General features: G+C 44.7%; 1 protein-coding gene across 3 annotated transcripts in view; it reads right to left on the bottom strand.

Annotated features, from left to right (window-relative positions):
• Window positions 1-2,307: 2,307 nt before the first annotated feature.
• LOC129842937 (sodium-dependent lysophosphatidylcholine symporter 1-B-like) overlaps window positions 2,308-17,949 on the bottom strand; it is a 49,033-nt gene continuing 33,391 nt past the window's right edge. Inside the window, exons 10-14 of one of the 3 annotated variants that reach the window (XM_055911644.1) lie at window positions 15,614-15,697; window positions 10,989-11,101; window positions 7,842-7,985; window positions 7,385-7,561; window positions 2,308-5,362 (exon numbers count right to left, since the gene is read on the bottom strand). In XM_055911644.1, coding sequence (XP_055767619.1) covers window positions 5,308-5,362; window positions 7,385-7,561; window positions 7,842-7,985; window positions 10,989-11,101; window positions 15,614-15,697 — 573 coding nt within the window. In that variant the 3' untranslated portion in view covers window positions 2,308-5,307. The other 2 variants (XM_055911646.1, XM_055911645.1) reach the window with 2 other exon arrangements.

The raw sequence follows: 17,949 nt of genomic DNA, 5'->3' as shown, positions 1-17,949 counted from the left end.
GCCTAAACACGTTGGCCTTTTACCGCCTTGAGTCAAACAGGGAAGGTCATCGCCAAACATATTCATCAAAACAAAAAACAACAAGAAAAATAAACAAGATAACAGTAAACATGAATGATGCAGCGCCACTCCCCCTTGGGCCAATAGGGATGCCGCGTGTGACTAACAACATCTCAGTTAATTACCATAGCTCCTGTCTTGAGCCAATCAGTGTAATTTTTGTAAAATGTCAGATCTCTATGGCAAGAGGCATCATTCACCCAAGTTCAATCCACAAATTGTCCCAGAGTGCTGTCAGATAGCGTGTGAGAAATGGACGGAGACAGATCCACACTCGATTGGATGACCATTTCATTGTGTGGGACAATGACAAGTTTTCCCCATTGTATGAGACTGATCAGGTAGAAATGGAGAAAATCTGGTAACCGAAGTTGGATTAGCCTTCTCTCTCCCACTTTTTGGCACACAAGATGTCCACTAGCTCTGGTCCAGGGCACTAGACCTTTCCTCTAACTAGGACTAGAGCTAGGTGACCACTAGAGTGACCACTTAAACATTTAGTTCATTATGAAGGCACTGATCAACAGGTATTATAATCGTCTGTAAATATATAACCGTATCTATAACATAACTTTGTTAAAATACTGAACAAAAATATAATTGCAACATGTAAAGTGTTGATCTGAAATTGAAGATCCCACAAACTTTCCATTTGCACAAAAAGCTTTTTTTTCCCCTCTCATTGTGCACAAATGTGTTTACATCCTTGTTAGTGAGCATTTCTCCTCTGCCAATATAATCCATCTACCTGACAGGTGTGGCATATCAAGAAACTGATTAAACAGCATGATCGCTACACAGGTGCACCTTGTGCTGGAGACAATAAAATGTGCAGTTTTGTCACAACACAATGCCACAGATGTCTCAAGTTGAGGGAGTGTGCAATTGGCATGTTGACTGCAGGAATGTCCACCAGAGCTGTTGCCAGATAATTTAAATGTTAATTTCTCTACCATAAGCTTTAGAGAATTTGGCAGTACGTCCAACCGGCCTCACAACCGCAGACCAAGCAGGCCCAGGACCTCTACATCCGTCTTCTTCGCCTACAGGATTGTCTGAGACCAACCATCCGGACAGCTGATGAAACTGTGGATTTGCACAACCAAATCATTTCGGCACAAACTGTCAGAAACAATCTCAGGGTAGCTCATCTACGTGCTCGTCATCATCACCAGGGTGTTGGCCCTGACTGCAGTTCGGCGTCGTAACCGACTTCAGTGGGCAAATGCTCACCTTCCGATGGCCACTGGCACGCTGGAGAAGTGTGTTCTTCACGGATGAGTCCAGGTTTCAACTGCAGATGGCAGACAGCGTGAATGGCATTATGTGGGCGAGCGGTTTGCTGATGTCAACGTTGTAAACAGAGTGCCCCATGGTGGTGGTGGTGGAGTTATGGTATGGGGCAGGTAGGCATAAGCTACAGACAACAAACACAATTGCATTTTATCGATGACAAATCTGAATGCACAGAGATACCGTGACGAGATCCTGAGGTCCATTGACGTGTCATTCATCCGCCGCCATCACCTCGTGTTTCAGCATGACAATGCACGGCCTCGTGTCGCAAGGATCCGTACACAATTCCTGGAAGTTGAAAATGTCCCAGTTCTTCCATGGGCTGCATACACACCAGACATGTCACCCATTGATCATGTTTGGGATGCTCTGGATAGACGTGTACGACAGCGTGTTCCAGTTCCCGCCAATATCCAGAAACTTCGGACAGCCGTTGAAGAGGAGTGGGACAACATTCCACAGGCCACGATCAACAGCCCGATCAACTTTATCTGAAGGAGATGAGTCGCGCTGCATGAAGCAAATGGTGGTCACACCGAATACTGACTGGTTTCCTGATCCACGCCTCTACCTTTTTGTTGTTGTTGATATGTGACCAACAGATGCATATCTGTATATGCAGTCATGTGAAATCCATAGATCCGGGCCTAATACATTTATTTCACTTGACTTGATTTCCTTACAGTTCATATAACTCAGTAAAATCGTTGAAAAAGTTTTTTTTTCAGTGTATATTTCAATGTAAGATGATATTGTCCATGGGTCTGATGTATAAGGCCTAGCCCAGTGTTTTTCGTCTGTAAATCAATTTCAACTGACATCCTGTGGACTCTTTCAATACAATAACACACAAACTTCTTACCCCCCCCCCCATTTTCCAATACTTTGACTTGCTTGCCTTTTCAACCCCCCCCCCCCCCAAAAAAAAAAAAACACAGCTACACAAAAAGATAAGACTGAGGATTTACCATTAAAAAAATAAAATAAAAAAATAAATACAAATTGTTAACTTTCCAAATAAAAAAGGTTTTGAGCCCAATACACATGGAAGTGAGAACTTTGTCATACGCATTCAGAACTAATTTCAGTTGCAACAGCAGCCTTAAAAAATATATTATATTTTTAAAAAATAGGATAAATCTAGAATATAAAGCAGGATATTTTTCAAAAGTCCACACTGCAGATGTCACTCAAATACTTCAAAATGTACTCTTTCTAGATTAGTACGAACTGTCATTATGGTTTTGCCCAACACTACGTCGTTAACTAGTAACGACGTAGTAGAGATACTATAGATTGTATAGGCTGTGTAAAATAGCTTGGTTCACAGTTATGCTATAGTGGTTCTGGTTTAATGGTGAGGAAATTGCTGTGAAGAGCACAGCTTTTACCTCCAGTCTATAGAGTTATAAAGTTGGACACAAATCTCTTCTGGGCCACAACTGGGGTGTATTCATTTGCGCTACATTTGTGCGCATTTGCGCTACATTTGTGCGCATTTGCGCTACATTTGTGCGAACGATTATATTGCATGAATTCAGGTAGGTTCCTCCCTGTTTGCTTTCCTAGTGAATACACCCCTGTTGAATATGCGTATGGTCAAGTTTGTTTTGTATGGCCCGGTGCCCTGGGTAGGCAGTGTTTGTACATTTTAGAGCATTGCATTGGTCCTTTAAAGTGAAATCTCTACCCACCAGGGGTACTGGACCATACAAAACAAACCCGCCCATAGAAAAGTGGGGAAGGAAACATTTGAGTTGGTTTCAAACTGTATGAAACACACGACTTGTAAAACAATAAATCGATAAGAGATCTCACTTTCTTGTAAAGTGTGTCAAATAGTAGACAAGGTCTTAAAAAAAGGAACTAAATGATACAAATCTAACTTATTCCAGACATTGCTAAATATGTACATAAACACTACAAACAAAGGAGGGGGAAAAAGTGTTGAATTAACAGTATGCAGATACTGGGACTAACAGGTCGACAATATATTACAGATCAGAAGCAGCTGATGCTGGATTAAGACAGTACAGTAGTCAGAGTCCTACCAGTCAAGACAGTACAGTAGCCCTACCAGTCAAGGCAGTACAGTAGCCCTACCAGTCAAGACAGTACAGTAGTCCTACCAGTCAAGACAGTACAGTAGTCCTACCAGTCAAGACAGTACAGTAGTCCTACCAGTCAAGACAGTACAGTAGTCAGAGTCCTACCAGTCAAGACAGTACAGTAGTCAGAGTCCTACCAGTCAAGACAGTACAGTAGTCAGAGTCCTACCAGTCAAGACAGTACAGTAGTCCTACCAGTCAAGACAGTACAGTAGCCCTACCAGTCAAGACAGTACAGTAGCCCTACCAGTCAAGACAGTACAGTAGTCAGAGTCCTACCAGTCAAGACAGTACAGTAGTCAGAGTCCTACCAGTCAAGACAGTACAGTAGCCCTACCAGTCAAGACAGTAGCCCTACCAGTCAAGACAGTACAGTAGCCCTACCAGTCAAGACAGTACAGTAGCCCTACCAGTCAAGACAGTACAGTAGCCCTACCAGTCAAGACAGTACAGTAGCCCTACCAGTCAAGACAGTACAGTAGCCCTACCAGTCAAGACAGTAGCCCTACCAGTCAAGACAGTAGCCCTACCAGTCAAGACAGTACAGTAGCCCTACCAGTCAAGACAGGACAGTAGCCCTACCAGTCAAGACAGTAGCTCTACCAGTCAAGACAGTAACCCTACCAGTCAAGACAGTAGCCCTACCAGTCAAGACAGTACAGTAGCCCTACCAGTCAAGACAGTACAGTAGCCCTACCAGTCAAGACAGTAGCCCTACCAGTCAAGACAGTAGCCCTACCAGTCAAGACAGTACAGTAGCCCTACCAGTCAAGACAGTAGCCCTACCAGTCAAGACAGTACAGTAGCCCTACCAGTCAAGACAGTACAGTAGCCCTACCAGTCAAGACAGTACAGTAGCCCTACCAGTCAAGACAGTACAGTAGCCCTACCAGTCAAGACAGTACAGTAGCCCTACCAGTCAAGACAGTACAGTAGCCCTACCAGTCAAGACAGTACAGTAGCCCTACCAGTCAAGACAGTACAGTAGCCCTACCAGTCAAGACAGTACAGTAGCCCTACCAGTCAAGACAGTACAGTAGCCCTACCAGTCAAGACAGTACAGTAGCCCTACCAGTCAAGACAGTACCAAACTGAAGTCTATATACACTTAGTAGAAACATTTGATATTCAAAGTTGTTGTAGAAATATTCTATCAAAAATGTAAAAGTCTGACTTTTGTAATCGATACCAGTAAAAAATAAATACAAAATAAATAAAAAGGCTCTTATTTAGCTTTGGACAGTCTTCTTCACACTAGAAAAAGAGGGTTGTAATACATTGTTCTAGTGTCTAAAGTCATTAGAGATGTTCAAGTTATACCTACAATAGACAAAGTTATGGTAATATACATCAACAAATGGTACACGCCAGTACTACGCATTGTACCCATAACATAACAAGGTTCTGTGCAACATTAATTTAACATCAAAAAAGAGTCTCAAATGACACCGTACAGAGTCCCCATTACGCCGTCACAGCCCCATATAGTGCACTAGGAAATGGGTTGCCATTTTAGATTTGACCCCAAAAAACAACACTGACGACAGAGCGGGTGACGTCTGTTGGGAAAATGTGTCATAGCTGAAGTGGGCGGGACTTAAACCAGGAAGGCCGTCAGTCATATCATGGGGGGGGGGGTTAAGATATGTTGTCCTTCCTTGCCATACGGAGCTGCAGTTTAGAAACATTTTCTGGTTTTGGCCTTATGTTAGTGATCCTTTGAAGCAGCAGTGTGATTGGATGGAAGCAGTATCTCCTTCGTGATAGGTCCAGCCCCCTCATTAGCCCCACCTTAGTGCAAGCAACAATCAGTCACCCCATTGATCCATGAGTGTTCTAGAACCTACACCATGTTGGTCAGTTCTGTGGAGTCGGTTTTGGAGTCTGCCTCGTTTTCCCTGTGAGAACAGAACAGAGAGACCTGGGGGTTACACACGACAGACAAGCAGTCCATTATACCTGAACAGTTCACAACAAATGTACTTGATGAATAGCTTGGGTACCAGGCATGGCAAGGAGTGGCAAGTAGTGGAATAATAGCACAAACAGACTGGCACCCAGGCTCCTTTATGAGTGAAGGGTTCGTATAGACAGTGGCAAGTCCAATTCAAGGTATTTCCAAGTACTTTTTCAAGCACTAATATTTATGTTCAAGGACCATCAATTTGTAAATAGTTCCTATTATGCAATTGTTTGTAGTCGCCACCAGATGGCAGTATATCGCCACAACCTCAAAACGACTAACTTACTATTCATTACAACCTCGCAAGTTCTACTCAATAATTTGTTGATTCACTACTTATTTCCTACATACATGAGTGGTAGGTTAGTAGTGATGGTGTATTTTGAGTAGTGATGAGCAGAGTTAGGGGACACACCTACTGGTGAACATCTATTCATATTACTACACAATTCCAGCTTAATGCCTGTATTGTATTTTTTATTGGGCATTTGGGAATTTACTACTTAATAGCTACAAAAAAAAGCATCTTGCTTCCGAGTGGCAGCTTCAGGGTGAGTTCGTAAATTGCCTCCAGCGTGTCAGAGTACACTCAGGGTCCTTAGTAAATTCAGAGTGTTTCGCTCTCAGAGTGTTCGGCGTGAGCTCTGGCCGAGGAATAAGGTTGTAGCGTTCTGACTAACGGCAGTCAAGCACCCAAGCTAACTGGCTAATGTTGGCCAGGTTGTTGCTAGCTACTTCCAGACACATAATGAGAGAACACCCCACTCTGACCATTTTACTCCCCCTACCAGAGCTGGTTGGGCTGTTTTTCATGTTATCCAGAGCGTTGGTGACTGTAACTGTGCTGCTGGCAACGATTTAATAACGCTTTTTTTGCCGACGTTTACTGACACTGACCATATTCAATGGGTGTTGAGCGTTCGTAAATTTGTCAGTTATTCTGCGCTCTGACGAGAGTGCTCTGAAATCGGAGTAGATAGCCAGAAGTGAATTTACGAACGCACCCTTAGTGATGCCGGGTCGGGAGAATGGCGGGTGGGCTGTGTGAGTAACGGGCCAACAGAACTGCTGAAGCAGGTGTAACCGATGTGAAATGGCTAGCTAGTTAGCGGTGGTGCGCGCTAATAGCGTTTCAAATCGGTGACGTCACTCGCTCTGAGACCTTGAAGTAGTTGTTCCTGGTTCGAGAGGGACGGAAGCTGAACTGTTACACAGGCACCACGTGAATGAGGAGATTGGCGGGGGAAAAGTTACATTATTTAGAACGGGCGCGATCGCAGGATTCAGCGTTGTGTCTTACCCCCTCCCCCCTTCATGCGGCTCTTCAGGGCTGATTCATCCATGCTCACAATGTCATGGTCTGATGTATTTTTTTTTTGCACCTTATTAAACGGTCCAGTCATGTAGCGGTAAATAAAAGGTGGGTAAACTATAATGAATAAAAATCTAAAATGTTGGTCCCCATGTTTCATGAGCTGAAATAAAAAGATTGCAGAAATGTTCCATAGGCACAAAAAGGCAGGATGGAATCTACATTGGCCCGGCATTTTAGCTATCGATGTGACGTTTGGCGGCGCCTAATCAGTCAGATATGTACCAGCCTGTCTGAGTAGTAGAGTGGGTGGAATGAGCGAGCTCACCTGGCACCCAGAGCACAAAACACATGAGGAAATACAACTTGTCTGCCTGGACATTTACAAGACCAATAAATTGTTCTTATATATTCCATAAACATATTTGATAATTGATATTCATTAAGTATTTTTCAGGTACCAACTTGAGAAATGTCAGATTTTCAAGGTATTCCAGTACTTTAATTTTAGAGTGCCAAATATGAGTACTTCTGAAAGCAATAAGTGATCTTATAAATGGTAAACAATTTGGCAATATTTCCATATACAAAGGAAATGCTTGGTGTACGAGGCCCGAGTTTCCCAGTCAGACATGCAAGTCTTACCGTTGCTCCTGCAGCAGCTTCCTGTTGCCCTGCCTCCTCTCTTCGTCGATTGGATAAGAGCGGAATATGACCAGGCCAATCAGAATGAGTCCTATGGGCGCCGCGGAGACCAGAACCTTCAGGGTTATATCCACGTTCTCAGGCTGGGTGCAACCTCGAGTCATATACCCTGCAAAACTACAGATGGAGGGAAGGAGAACAAGGAAATCATGAGAAAGGAATTTAACCACAGGACTTTGATCAAAGAAGTTCATGTGACACACATTACTAATTCAGATGGAGAAACAATCCTGTGCTTTGAAGTGGGATTTGGCTTATCCTCGTGTTTTTTTTCTTTACTTGGCCAGACTGGGAAAGTAAGACTTCCTGACTGATGATGTCTAAATGAATATGTACAGCACGAAGGGGCCGCAAGAGGCCAAGGGCCAAAGTGTCCATCTGTGAAGGGTAAACTTACTCCAAGCTGAGAGTGGAGATCCCCAGGGAGATTCCAGAGGCAAACTTGGTGAAGAAGACATAGAAGGAATAAAAGATGGCTTCGTGACCTTGAGAGTCTGGGTTCTGGACCTGGAAGTCATCCACCACGTCTGGCAACATGGACCTAGAGACAGAGACAGAGAGTCAGTAACATGGACCTAGAGACAGAGACAGAGAGTCAGAGACATGGACCTAGAGACAGAGACAGAGAGACAGTAACATCCACCATGTCTGGCAACATGGACCTAGAGACAGAGACAGTAACATCCACCACGTCTGGCAACATGGACCTAGAGACAGAGACAGAGAGTCAGAGACATCCACCACGTCTGGCAACATGGACCTAGAGACAGAGACAGAGAGTCAGAGACATCCACCACGTCTGGCAACATGGACCTAGAGACGGAGAGAGAGAGTAAGAGACATCCACCACGTCTGGCAACATGGACCTAGAGACAGAGACAGAGAGTAAGAGACATCCACCACGTCTGGCAACATGGACCTAGAGACAGAGACAGTAACATCCACCACGTCTGGCAACATGGACCTAGAGACAGAGACAGAGAGTCAGAGACATCCACCACGTCTGGCAACATGGACCTAGAGACAGAGACAGAGAGTCAGAGACATCCACCACGTCTGGCAACATGGACCTAGAGACAGAGAGTCAGAGAGTCAGAGACATCCACCACGTCTGGCAACATGGACCTAGAGACAGAGACAGAGAGACAGTAACATCCACCACGTCTGGCAACATGGACCTAGAGACAGAGACAGAGAGTCAGAGACATCCACCACGTCTGGCAACATGGACCTAGAGACAGAGACAGTAACATCCACCACGTCTGGCAACATGGACCTAGAGACAGAGACAGAGAGTCAGAGTCATCCACCACGTCTGGCAACATGGACCTAGAGACAGAGAGTCAGAGACAGTAACATTCACCACATCTGGCATCATGGACCTAGAGACAGAGACAGAGAGTCAGAGTCATCCACCACGTCTGGCAACATGGACCTAGAGACAGAGACAGAGAGTCAGTAACATCCACCACGTCTGGCAACATGGACCTAGAGACAGAGCCAGAGAGTCAGAGACATCCACCACGTCTGGCAACATGGACCTAGAGACAGAGAGTCAGTAACATCCACCACGTCTGGCAACATGGACCTAGAGACAGAGACAGAGAGTCAGAGACATCCACCACGTCTGGCAACATGGACCTAGAGACAGAGACATCCACCACGTCTGGCAACATGGACCTAGAGACAGAGACATCCACCACGTCTGGCAACATGGACCTAGAGACAGAGACAGAGAGTCAGTAACATCCACCACGTCTGGCAACATGGACCTAGAGACAGAGAGTCAGAGACATCCAGCACGTCTGGCAACATGGACGTAGAGACAGAGAGTCAGAGACATGGACCTAGAGACAGAGAGTCAGAGACATCCACCACGTCTGGCAACATGGACCTAGAGACAGAGACAGAGACAGTAACATCCACCACGTCTGGCAACATGGACCTAGAGACAGAGACAGAGAGTCAGAGACATCCACCACGTCTGGCAACATGGACCTAGAGACAGAGACATCCACCACGTCTGGCAACATGGACCTAGAGACAGAGACAGAGACAGTAACATCCACCACGTCTGGCAACATGGACCTAGAGACAGAGACAGAGACAGAGAGTCAGAGACATCCACCACGTCTGGCAACATGGACCTAGAGACAGAGACATCCACCACGTCTGGCAACATGGACCTAGAGACAGAGACAGAGAGTCAGTAACATCCACCACGTCTGGCAACATGGACCTAGAGACAGAGAGTCAGAGACATCCACCACGTCTGGCAACATGGACGTAGAGACAGAGAGTCAGAGACATGGACCTAGAGACAGAGAGTCAGAGACATCCACCACGTCTGGCAACATGGACCTAGAGACAGAGACAGAGACAGTAACATCCACCACGTCTGGCAACATGGACCTAGAGACAGAGAGTCAGAGACATCCACCACGTCTGGCAACATGGACGTAGAGACAGAGAGTCAGAGACATGGACCTAGAGACAGAGAGTCAGAGACATCCACCACGTCTGGCAACATGGACCTAGAGACAGAGACAGAGACAGTAACATCCACCACGTCTGGCAACATGGACCTAGAGACAGAGAGTCAGAGACATCCACCACGTCTGGCAACATGGACGTAGAGACAGAGAGTCAGAGACATGGACCTAGAGACAGAGAGTCAGAGACATCCACCACGTCTGGCAACATGGACCTAGAGACAGAGACAGAGACAGTAACATCCACCACGTCTGGCAATATGGACCTAGAGACAGAGAGTCAGAGACATCCACCACGTCTGGCAACATGGACCTAGAGACAGAGACAGAGACAGTAACATCCACCATGTCTGGCAACATGGACCTAGAGACAGAGACAGAGAGACAGTAACATCCACCACGTCTGGCAACATGGACCTAGAGACAGAGACAGAGAGTCAGAGACATCCACCACGTCTGGCAACATGGACCTAGAGACAGAGACAGAGAGTCAGAGACATCCACCACGTCTGGCAACATGGACCTAGAGACAGAGACAGAGAGTCAGTAACATCCACCACGTCTGGCAACATGGACCTAGAGACAGAGCCAGAGAGTCAGAGACATCCACCACGTCTGGCAACATGGACCTAGAGACAGAGAGTCAGTAACATCCACCACGTCTGGCAACATGGACCTAGAGACAGAGACAGAGAGTCAGAGACATCCACCACGTCTGGCAACATGGACCTAGAGACAGAGACATCCACCACGTCTGGCAACATGGACCTAGAGACAGAGACAGTAACATCCACCACGTCTGGCAACATGGACCTAGAGACAGAGACAGAGAGTCAGAGACATCCACCATGTCTGGCAACATGGACCTAGAGACAGAGACATCCACCATGTCTGGCAACATGGACCTAGAGACAGAGACAGAGAGTCAGAGACATCCACCACGTCTGGCAACATGGACCTAGAGACGGAGAGAGAGAAACCAGTCAGTGATATAAAAAGAGGGAAAACAGTGAAACAGAAAAGATGAGGGACAGACAGCTACTTCAACTCACCACGGCAACAGGAAGGCAGCAGCGACTCCGACCCCGGCAGCGAACGACACCATGTAGGTAATGACGAGATTACTCTTCACACACACCACCAGGATCATGAAGGGGATCACAGACTGCAGAGAGGAGAGAAAACATTTATCATCAATGATGTACACAGAATGTTACGATACAGCCTTACTCTAAAATTGATTCATTTTTTTTCTTCTCCATCAATCTACACACAATATCCCATAATGACAAAGCAAAAACAGGTTTTTAAGTTGTTTTTTTGCAAATTTATATTTAAAAATAACAGAAATCACATTTACATAAGTATCCAGGCTGTATTACAACCGGTCGTGATTGGGAGTCCCATCGGGCGGTGCACCATTGGCCCAGCATCGTCCAGCTTTGGCCGGTGTAGGCTGTCATTGTAAATTAAAAATGTCTTCTTAACTGACTTGCCAAGTTAAATAAAAGTTAAATAAAAAGTATTCAGAACCTTTACGCAGTACTTGTTGAAGCACCTTTGGCGGTGATTACATCCTCGTGTCTTCTTGGGTATGAAGTTACAAGCTTGGCACATCTGTATTTGGGGAGTTTCTCCCATTCTTCTCTGCCTCGATCTGCCGTCTTTGCCTCGATCCTGACTAGTCTCCCAGTCCCTGCCGCTGAAAAACATCCACACAGCATGATGCTGCCACCACCATGCTTCACCGTAGGGATGGTGCCAGGTTTACTCCAGACGTGACGCTTGGTATTCAGGCCAAATAGTTCAATCTTGGTTTCATCAGACCACAGAATCTTGTTTCTCATGGTCTGAGTCATTTAGGTGCCTTTTGGCAAACTCCAAGCGGGCTGTCATGTGCCTTTAACTGAGGAGTGGCATCCGTCTGGCCATTCTACCATAAAGGCCTGATTAGTGGAGTGCTGCAGAGATGGTTGTCCTTCTGGAAGGTTCTCCCATCTCCACAGAGCAACTCTGGAGCTCTGTCAGTGACCATGGAGTTCTTGGTCACCTCCCTGACCAAGGCCCTTCTCCCCCAATTGCTCAGTTTGGCCAGGCAGCCAGCTCTAGGAAGAGTCTTGGTGTTTCCAAACTTCTTCCATTTAAGAATGATGGAGGCCATTGTGTTCTTGAGGACCTTCAATGCTGCAGACATTTTTTCGTACCCTTCCCTAGATCTGTGCCTCGACACAATCCTGTCTTGGAGCTCCACGGACAATTCCTTCGACCTCATGGCTTTAAGTGGGGTATGCTACTAGGGTCCAGGTGCACCGGTTTGAGTGCGTCAAAAACAGCAACGCTACTGGGTTTTTCCACGCTCAACAGTTTCCCGTGTGTATCAAGAACGATCCACCACCCAAAAGGACATCCAGCCAACTTGACAACTGTGGGAAGCATTGGAGTCAATATGAGCCAGCATCCGTGTGGAACGCTTGACATCTTGTAGAGTACATGCCCCGACACATTGAGGCTGTTCTGAGGGCAAAGGGGGTGCAACTCAATATTAGGAAGGTTTTCCAGAGTCAGATGAACTTGTGGATACCATTAGGTCTCTGCATCCAGTATGAAGGAAGTTAGAGGTAGTTTTGCGAGCAATGCTAACTAGTGTTACCATAGACGTCCAGTCATTGTGCTATCTACTAGCATGCTAGCAGTTACCATACTTCCAGTCAATGCTCTAATGCTAGTTAGCAACCTTCCTTCAAACTGCACATAGCGACATAAAACTGTTATTCACGAGTTCATCTGACTATGGGAAAGTAGATAAAGGACTTCATTGGGTTCCCGAGTGGCACAGCAGTCTAAGGCACTGCATCTCAGTGCTAGAGGCGTTACTACAGACCCTGGTTCGATTCCAGGCTGTATCACAACCGGCCGTGATTGGGAGTCCCATAGGGCGGCGCACAATTGGCCCAGCGTCGTTCGGGTTATGGTTTGGCCGGGGTAGGCCTTCAAAGAATTTGTTCTTAATAACCTGTTGGGGATGGGGGCGCTGTTTAGACTATTTATGCTAATGTGGCTAATTTTTTAAACGGCTTCCCACAAAATCCTTGATCGTACAATATGCATATTATTATTATTATTGGATAGAAAACAGTCTATAGTTTCTATAGGAGTTGAAATTTTGTCTCTAAGTGGAACAGAGCCCATTCTACAGCAATTTCCCTGACATGGAGTCAGATTTGAGAAACGTTGGCCACTTTTCTGAAGTCATTTAAACGGGCACTGTCGTTGCTATGACTATACGGACACTTCTTACGTCTTCCCCTGGATGCCTTTACGTGATGACGATTCCAACGGGCTCGATTGCTCGTTCACAGGCCCTACAAATGAAAAAAACCTTTAGCTAGCAAGTCTTTTCTTGCTGCGTAACGCGCGTGGAAGACACCGACCCTCTCCTGTTCCAAGCGTTAGTTTAGCCTGTTATATTTCTCCGGTCATCTTTTCACTCGTTATAGGAGTTACAAACATCACAAAGTAGTTAATTTAAAGCGTTTTATAGCAATTTATATCCGTTTAGTGCGATTTTGGGACATTTATTTTTGCAACGATGTGAAAAGTTGGGCACGCTTTTCAGTTCATCCCGAACGTAGTTGACATTTCCACATGGCAAGAGGACAGCTTTCCACCAAAAGACGATTTCTCCCAAGAAAGGATCCTTTGCCCAAGATACTGATGGAAGAACAGCTCAAGGTAGGACATTTTTATTATGATAAATCGTGTTTCTGTCGAAACATTTTAGTGGCTTAGGACGCCATGTTTTTTGACGTAGCTTCGCTTGGCGCAAACTGTATTGAAAAGTAAGGATAAATTAAAAAATGTAATAACGCAATTGTATTAAGAATTAAATTGTCTATCAATCCCTGTCCACCCTATATTTTTTAGTCACGTTTATGAGTATTTATGTATAAGAGTAGATCACTGTCTAAGTGGCGCAAGGACGTTTTCTTTACCAGCTTGTCTACATTTCACATTGTCTAACCATGATTTTGGTGGCTAAATATAAACATTTTCGATCAAACTGTATATGCATGTTGTAATGTGATGTTACAGGAGTGTCATCGGAAGAATTCTGAGAAGGTTAGTGAAAAAATTAATATCTTTTGGCGATGTTGACTTTTATCGCTCACTTTGGCTAGAATCAATGCTGGGCTGCTAATTGCTATGTGCTAAGCTAATATAACGATTTATTGTGTTTTCGCTGTAAGACACTTAGAAAATCTGAAATATTGTCTGTATTCACAGGATCTGTGTCTTTCGATTCGTGTATGCTGTGTATTTTTACGAAATGTTTGATGATTAGTAGTTAGGTAAACACGTTGCTCATTGTAATTATTCTAGTCCATTTGTGATGGTGGGTGCAATTGTAAACTATGCCATATACCTGAAATATGCACTTTTTTCTAACAAAACCTATCCCATACCATAAATATGTTATCAGACTGTCATCTAATGAGTTTTTTTGTTGGTTAGGGGCTATAAATATCTTAGTTTAGCCGAATTGGTGATGGCTACTGGTGTTGGTGGACAAATAAAAGATGGTGGATTATGCTAATGTGTTTTTAGGTAATAGATGTACATCTTTACATATTGTGTCTTCCCTGTAAAACATTTTAAAAATCGGAAATGTTGACTGGATTCATAAGATCTGTGTCTTTCATTAGCTGTATTGGACTTTAATGTGTGAAAGTTAAATATTTAAAAAAAATATTTTTTTTGAATTTCGCGGCACTGGTTTTTCAGTGGGGGGGGGGGGGGAGTGCCGCTAGCGCCACGCTGATCCTAGACAGGTTAATTGACTTGTCTAGTTAAATAAAATGTATTTTTTTTAAATTGCCAAAATCCTGAAGTATCCATTTAAACGTGGTCCTTGAGATACAAATGACCTGGAGATGGTTGGTCTTCATTGAGTAAGAAAGGCATCCGCATGCTTCCCAGACAGAAACGGGTTTGTGCATTTATTATGACAACATTTTGTGACGATTTTGGACTTCGGGATTTTTCAGAGCCCAAGTCTACGCCACTTTCTCTGTGATTGGTGAAACAGTAGGGATTCTTCAGTTGTCATTTAACAAGAGACGACTCGTTTAGATAGATGTAAAAAATTGCACGATTAAGATCTCGGCAAAAAACGTACAAATTAATGTCAGATTTCTTGAGTTAGATTCATTCTGACAATTGTTTAGGAAGTGTATACTGGCTACTGTGTCTCAAAAGGGACAAAGAGTACCATTGTCGCTTTTTTCAAGGTTTTTAAAGGTCTTTTAAGGGAGTATGCAAGCACACTCGTTCGGATCGGCTAGCTGAGTTCGGCTAGCTGAGTTCGGCTAGCTGAGTTCGGCTAGCTGAGATCGGCTAGCTGAGTTCGGCTAGCTGAGTTCGGCTAGCTGAGATCGGCTAGCTGAGATCGGCTAGCTGAGTTCGGCTAGCTGAGTTCGGCTAGCTGAGTTCGGCTAGCTGAGATCGGCTAGCTGAGATCGGCTAGCTGAGATCGGCTAGCTGAGTTCGGCTAGCTGAGTTCGGCTAGCTGAGATTTGCCTTCAGTGTCTCCTCATCCAAGGCCCTGGCCCAATAAAGCATGCCTCCATGGACTAAGGCATTTTGTGTGTGATCATTCTGATGGTATGCTAAGTCTTACAGAGGTGCCGATGTACACAGCTGTCTTCTTGCCAAACTTGGTGAGGAACCACTGCCAGAAGGGGATGGTGAGCGTCGCAGCGAGCTGGAGAGAAAACAAGACAAAAAAAATGGGGTTTACTCAAGACTTAATATAGAAATGGTTGTGTTTGTTCTAGTTTAGTTAGCATGTTTCTGTTGCCATATTTTCTGCAATGACCTGGCTAGAGTTCCAGTCCGTTTCTACTTTAGCCAACGTGCCAAGAGAAGGACCGAGTCTCAAATGGAACCCTATTCGCTAGATGGGGCACAGCTTTCAACCAGTGAGCATAAAAGGAATAGGGTGCCATTTTGAGAAGCAGCCATTATGCCATCTTCAGTCTCTGGAACATGTTATGTGGCAGACTACAAAAACCCACTCCAAAAAAACAGCAGTGCTGTCTGGTTTGTGTTTTGGGATTTACCAGTCTTCCTAATGAAGACATTCTCAACCTCTCTAATCCACCTATCACACGCCTGACGACTCCAATCGGAATTTTTCCGCCATCGTTGAAGTTGTTTTTGTTGACGTCAAAATGTGTGTTGTCATAGCTACAAAACAAAGTCATCAGCGATTGGATAACCAAATCAGTATCAAAGTCAATAACACATTTTCTAAAAAATGACCCTTTACCCACGTTCTGGCTCTGACCCAACCCACCAGTTCAGTTCATGGGACAAATCAGAACGATTAGAATGGGTTTGCAGTCTTGAAATCAGCGGGGAGGTACTCAGATCCAGCCACATAGCGGAAAATAAACATCTGTGGGCGTGGAGTAGCGTTCGGGCCGGGTAACCAGGCAACCCATCACAACACAGCAGCGGGAATACGGCAGGAATTGCAGGATGCTTCACAACACATTACAGTGGACATTAATAGGGACATTCCTGCATTCCACAAGGGTCACCATCTGACCCTAGACAGGGTGTGGCCTGGGACAGATCAGATTGACTTCTGACTTTATGGTTTAGTCAATAAGAGGTCAAACGTTGACCCCTATGGGCGCCACTGGGATGCCAGTAGTTTTCCCTTCTTTTTGGATGTGTTTGTATAAGAATAAGTTAACATTGTGTGTGTTGTAGGAGTTAATACTGCAAAGAAAGTACTAAGCATAGAGGTACATTTCCCCTCAACCTGCTCTAGTAAATCCAGCAATCTCAAGAGTAACTTCACTTTGTCTGTGTCCTCTTTCTCGTGCATCATCTGTGTGTGTGTGTGTGTGTGTGTGTGTGTGTGTGTGTGTGTGTGTGTGTGTGTGTGTGTGTGGACTGTATCTGCTAACCATCTTCACAATGCTTGTTCTGCTTCCTGGCAATACCACATCAAGGTCATCTGCATCTGCTAAACATCCTCACAATGCTTGTTCTGCTTCCTGGCAATATAACATCAAGGTCATCTTTCCCCTGAACTGTCTGCACCTCACTCTGCCTGTCAACTCTCTCCTTCCAGCATCACAAACATTTGCATAGTCTACAAAAAACTGTGTGAATAGATCACGTTCTGAACACAACAGCAGGGTTCGTACAGACATTGGCAAGTAGTAGAATAATAGCACAAACAGACTGGCACCCAGGCTCCTTTATGAGTGAAGGGTTCGTACAGACAGTGGCAAGTCCAATTCAAGGTATTTCCAAGTACTTTTTCAAGCACTAATATTTATGTTCAAGGACCATCAATTTGTAAATAGTTCCTATTATGCAATTGTTTGTAGTCGCCACCAGATGGCAGTATATCGCCACAACCTCAAAACGACTAACTTACTATTCATTACAACCTCACAAGTTCTACTCAATAATTTGTTGATTCACTACTTATTTCCTACATACATGAGTGGTAAGTCAGTAGTGATGGTGTATTTTGAGTAGTGATGAGCAGAGTTAGGGGACACACCTACTGGTGAACATCTATTCATATTACTACACAATTCCAGCTTAATGCCTGTATTGTATTTTTTATTGAGCATTTGGGAATTTACTACTTAATAGCTACGGAAAAAAACATCTTACTTCAGACTGGCAGCTTTAATGTTGCCAGTCGGGAGAAGGGCGGGTGGGCTGTGTGAGGAAAACGGCCACCAGAACGGCAGGAACATCGCGGGCGCCCCGTTAAATGAGGCAATTGGCAAAAAAAGCTTTGCAGGTTGTTACAGAGAAAATGTCTGAACTGGCATTAGCGTAGGATGCAGCGTTGTGTGTCTTGTGTCCCTGAAGAGCCACATGAAGGGTCATTCTCCCACGCTGCAATGTCAAAGTCTGATGCATTTTTGTACCTTACATGGTGTGGGTCGGTTGGGCAGTTATAAATAAAAAGGTGGGTAA

This window comes from Salvelinus fontinalis, unplaced genomic scaffold, assembly GCF_029448725.1.
Source record: "Salvelinus fontinalis isolate EN_2023a unplaced genomic scaffold, ASM2944872v1 scaffold_0077, whole genome shotgun sequence".
Taxonomy (NCBI): Eukaryota; Metazoa; Chordata; class Actinopteri; order Salmoniformes; family Salmonidae; genus Salvelinus; species Salvelinus fontinalis.
Note: the sequence above shows the minus strand (reverse complement) of the source record. Positions and strands in the feature narration are given on the sequence as shown.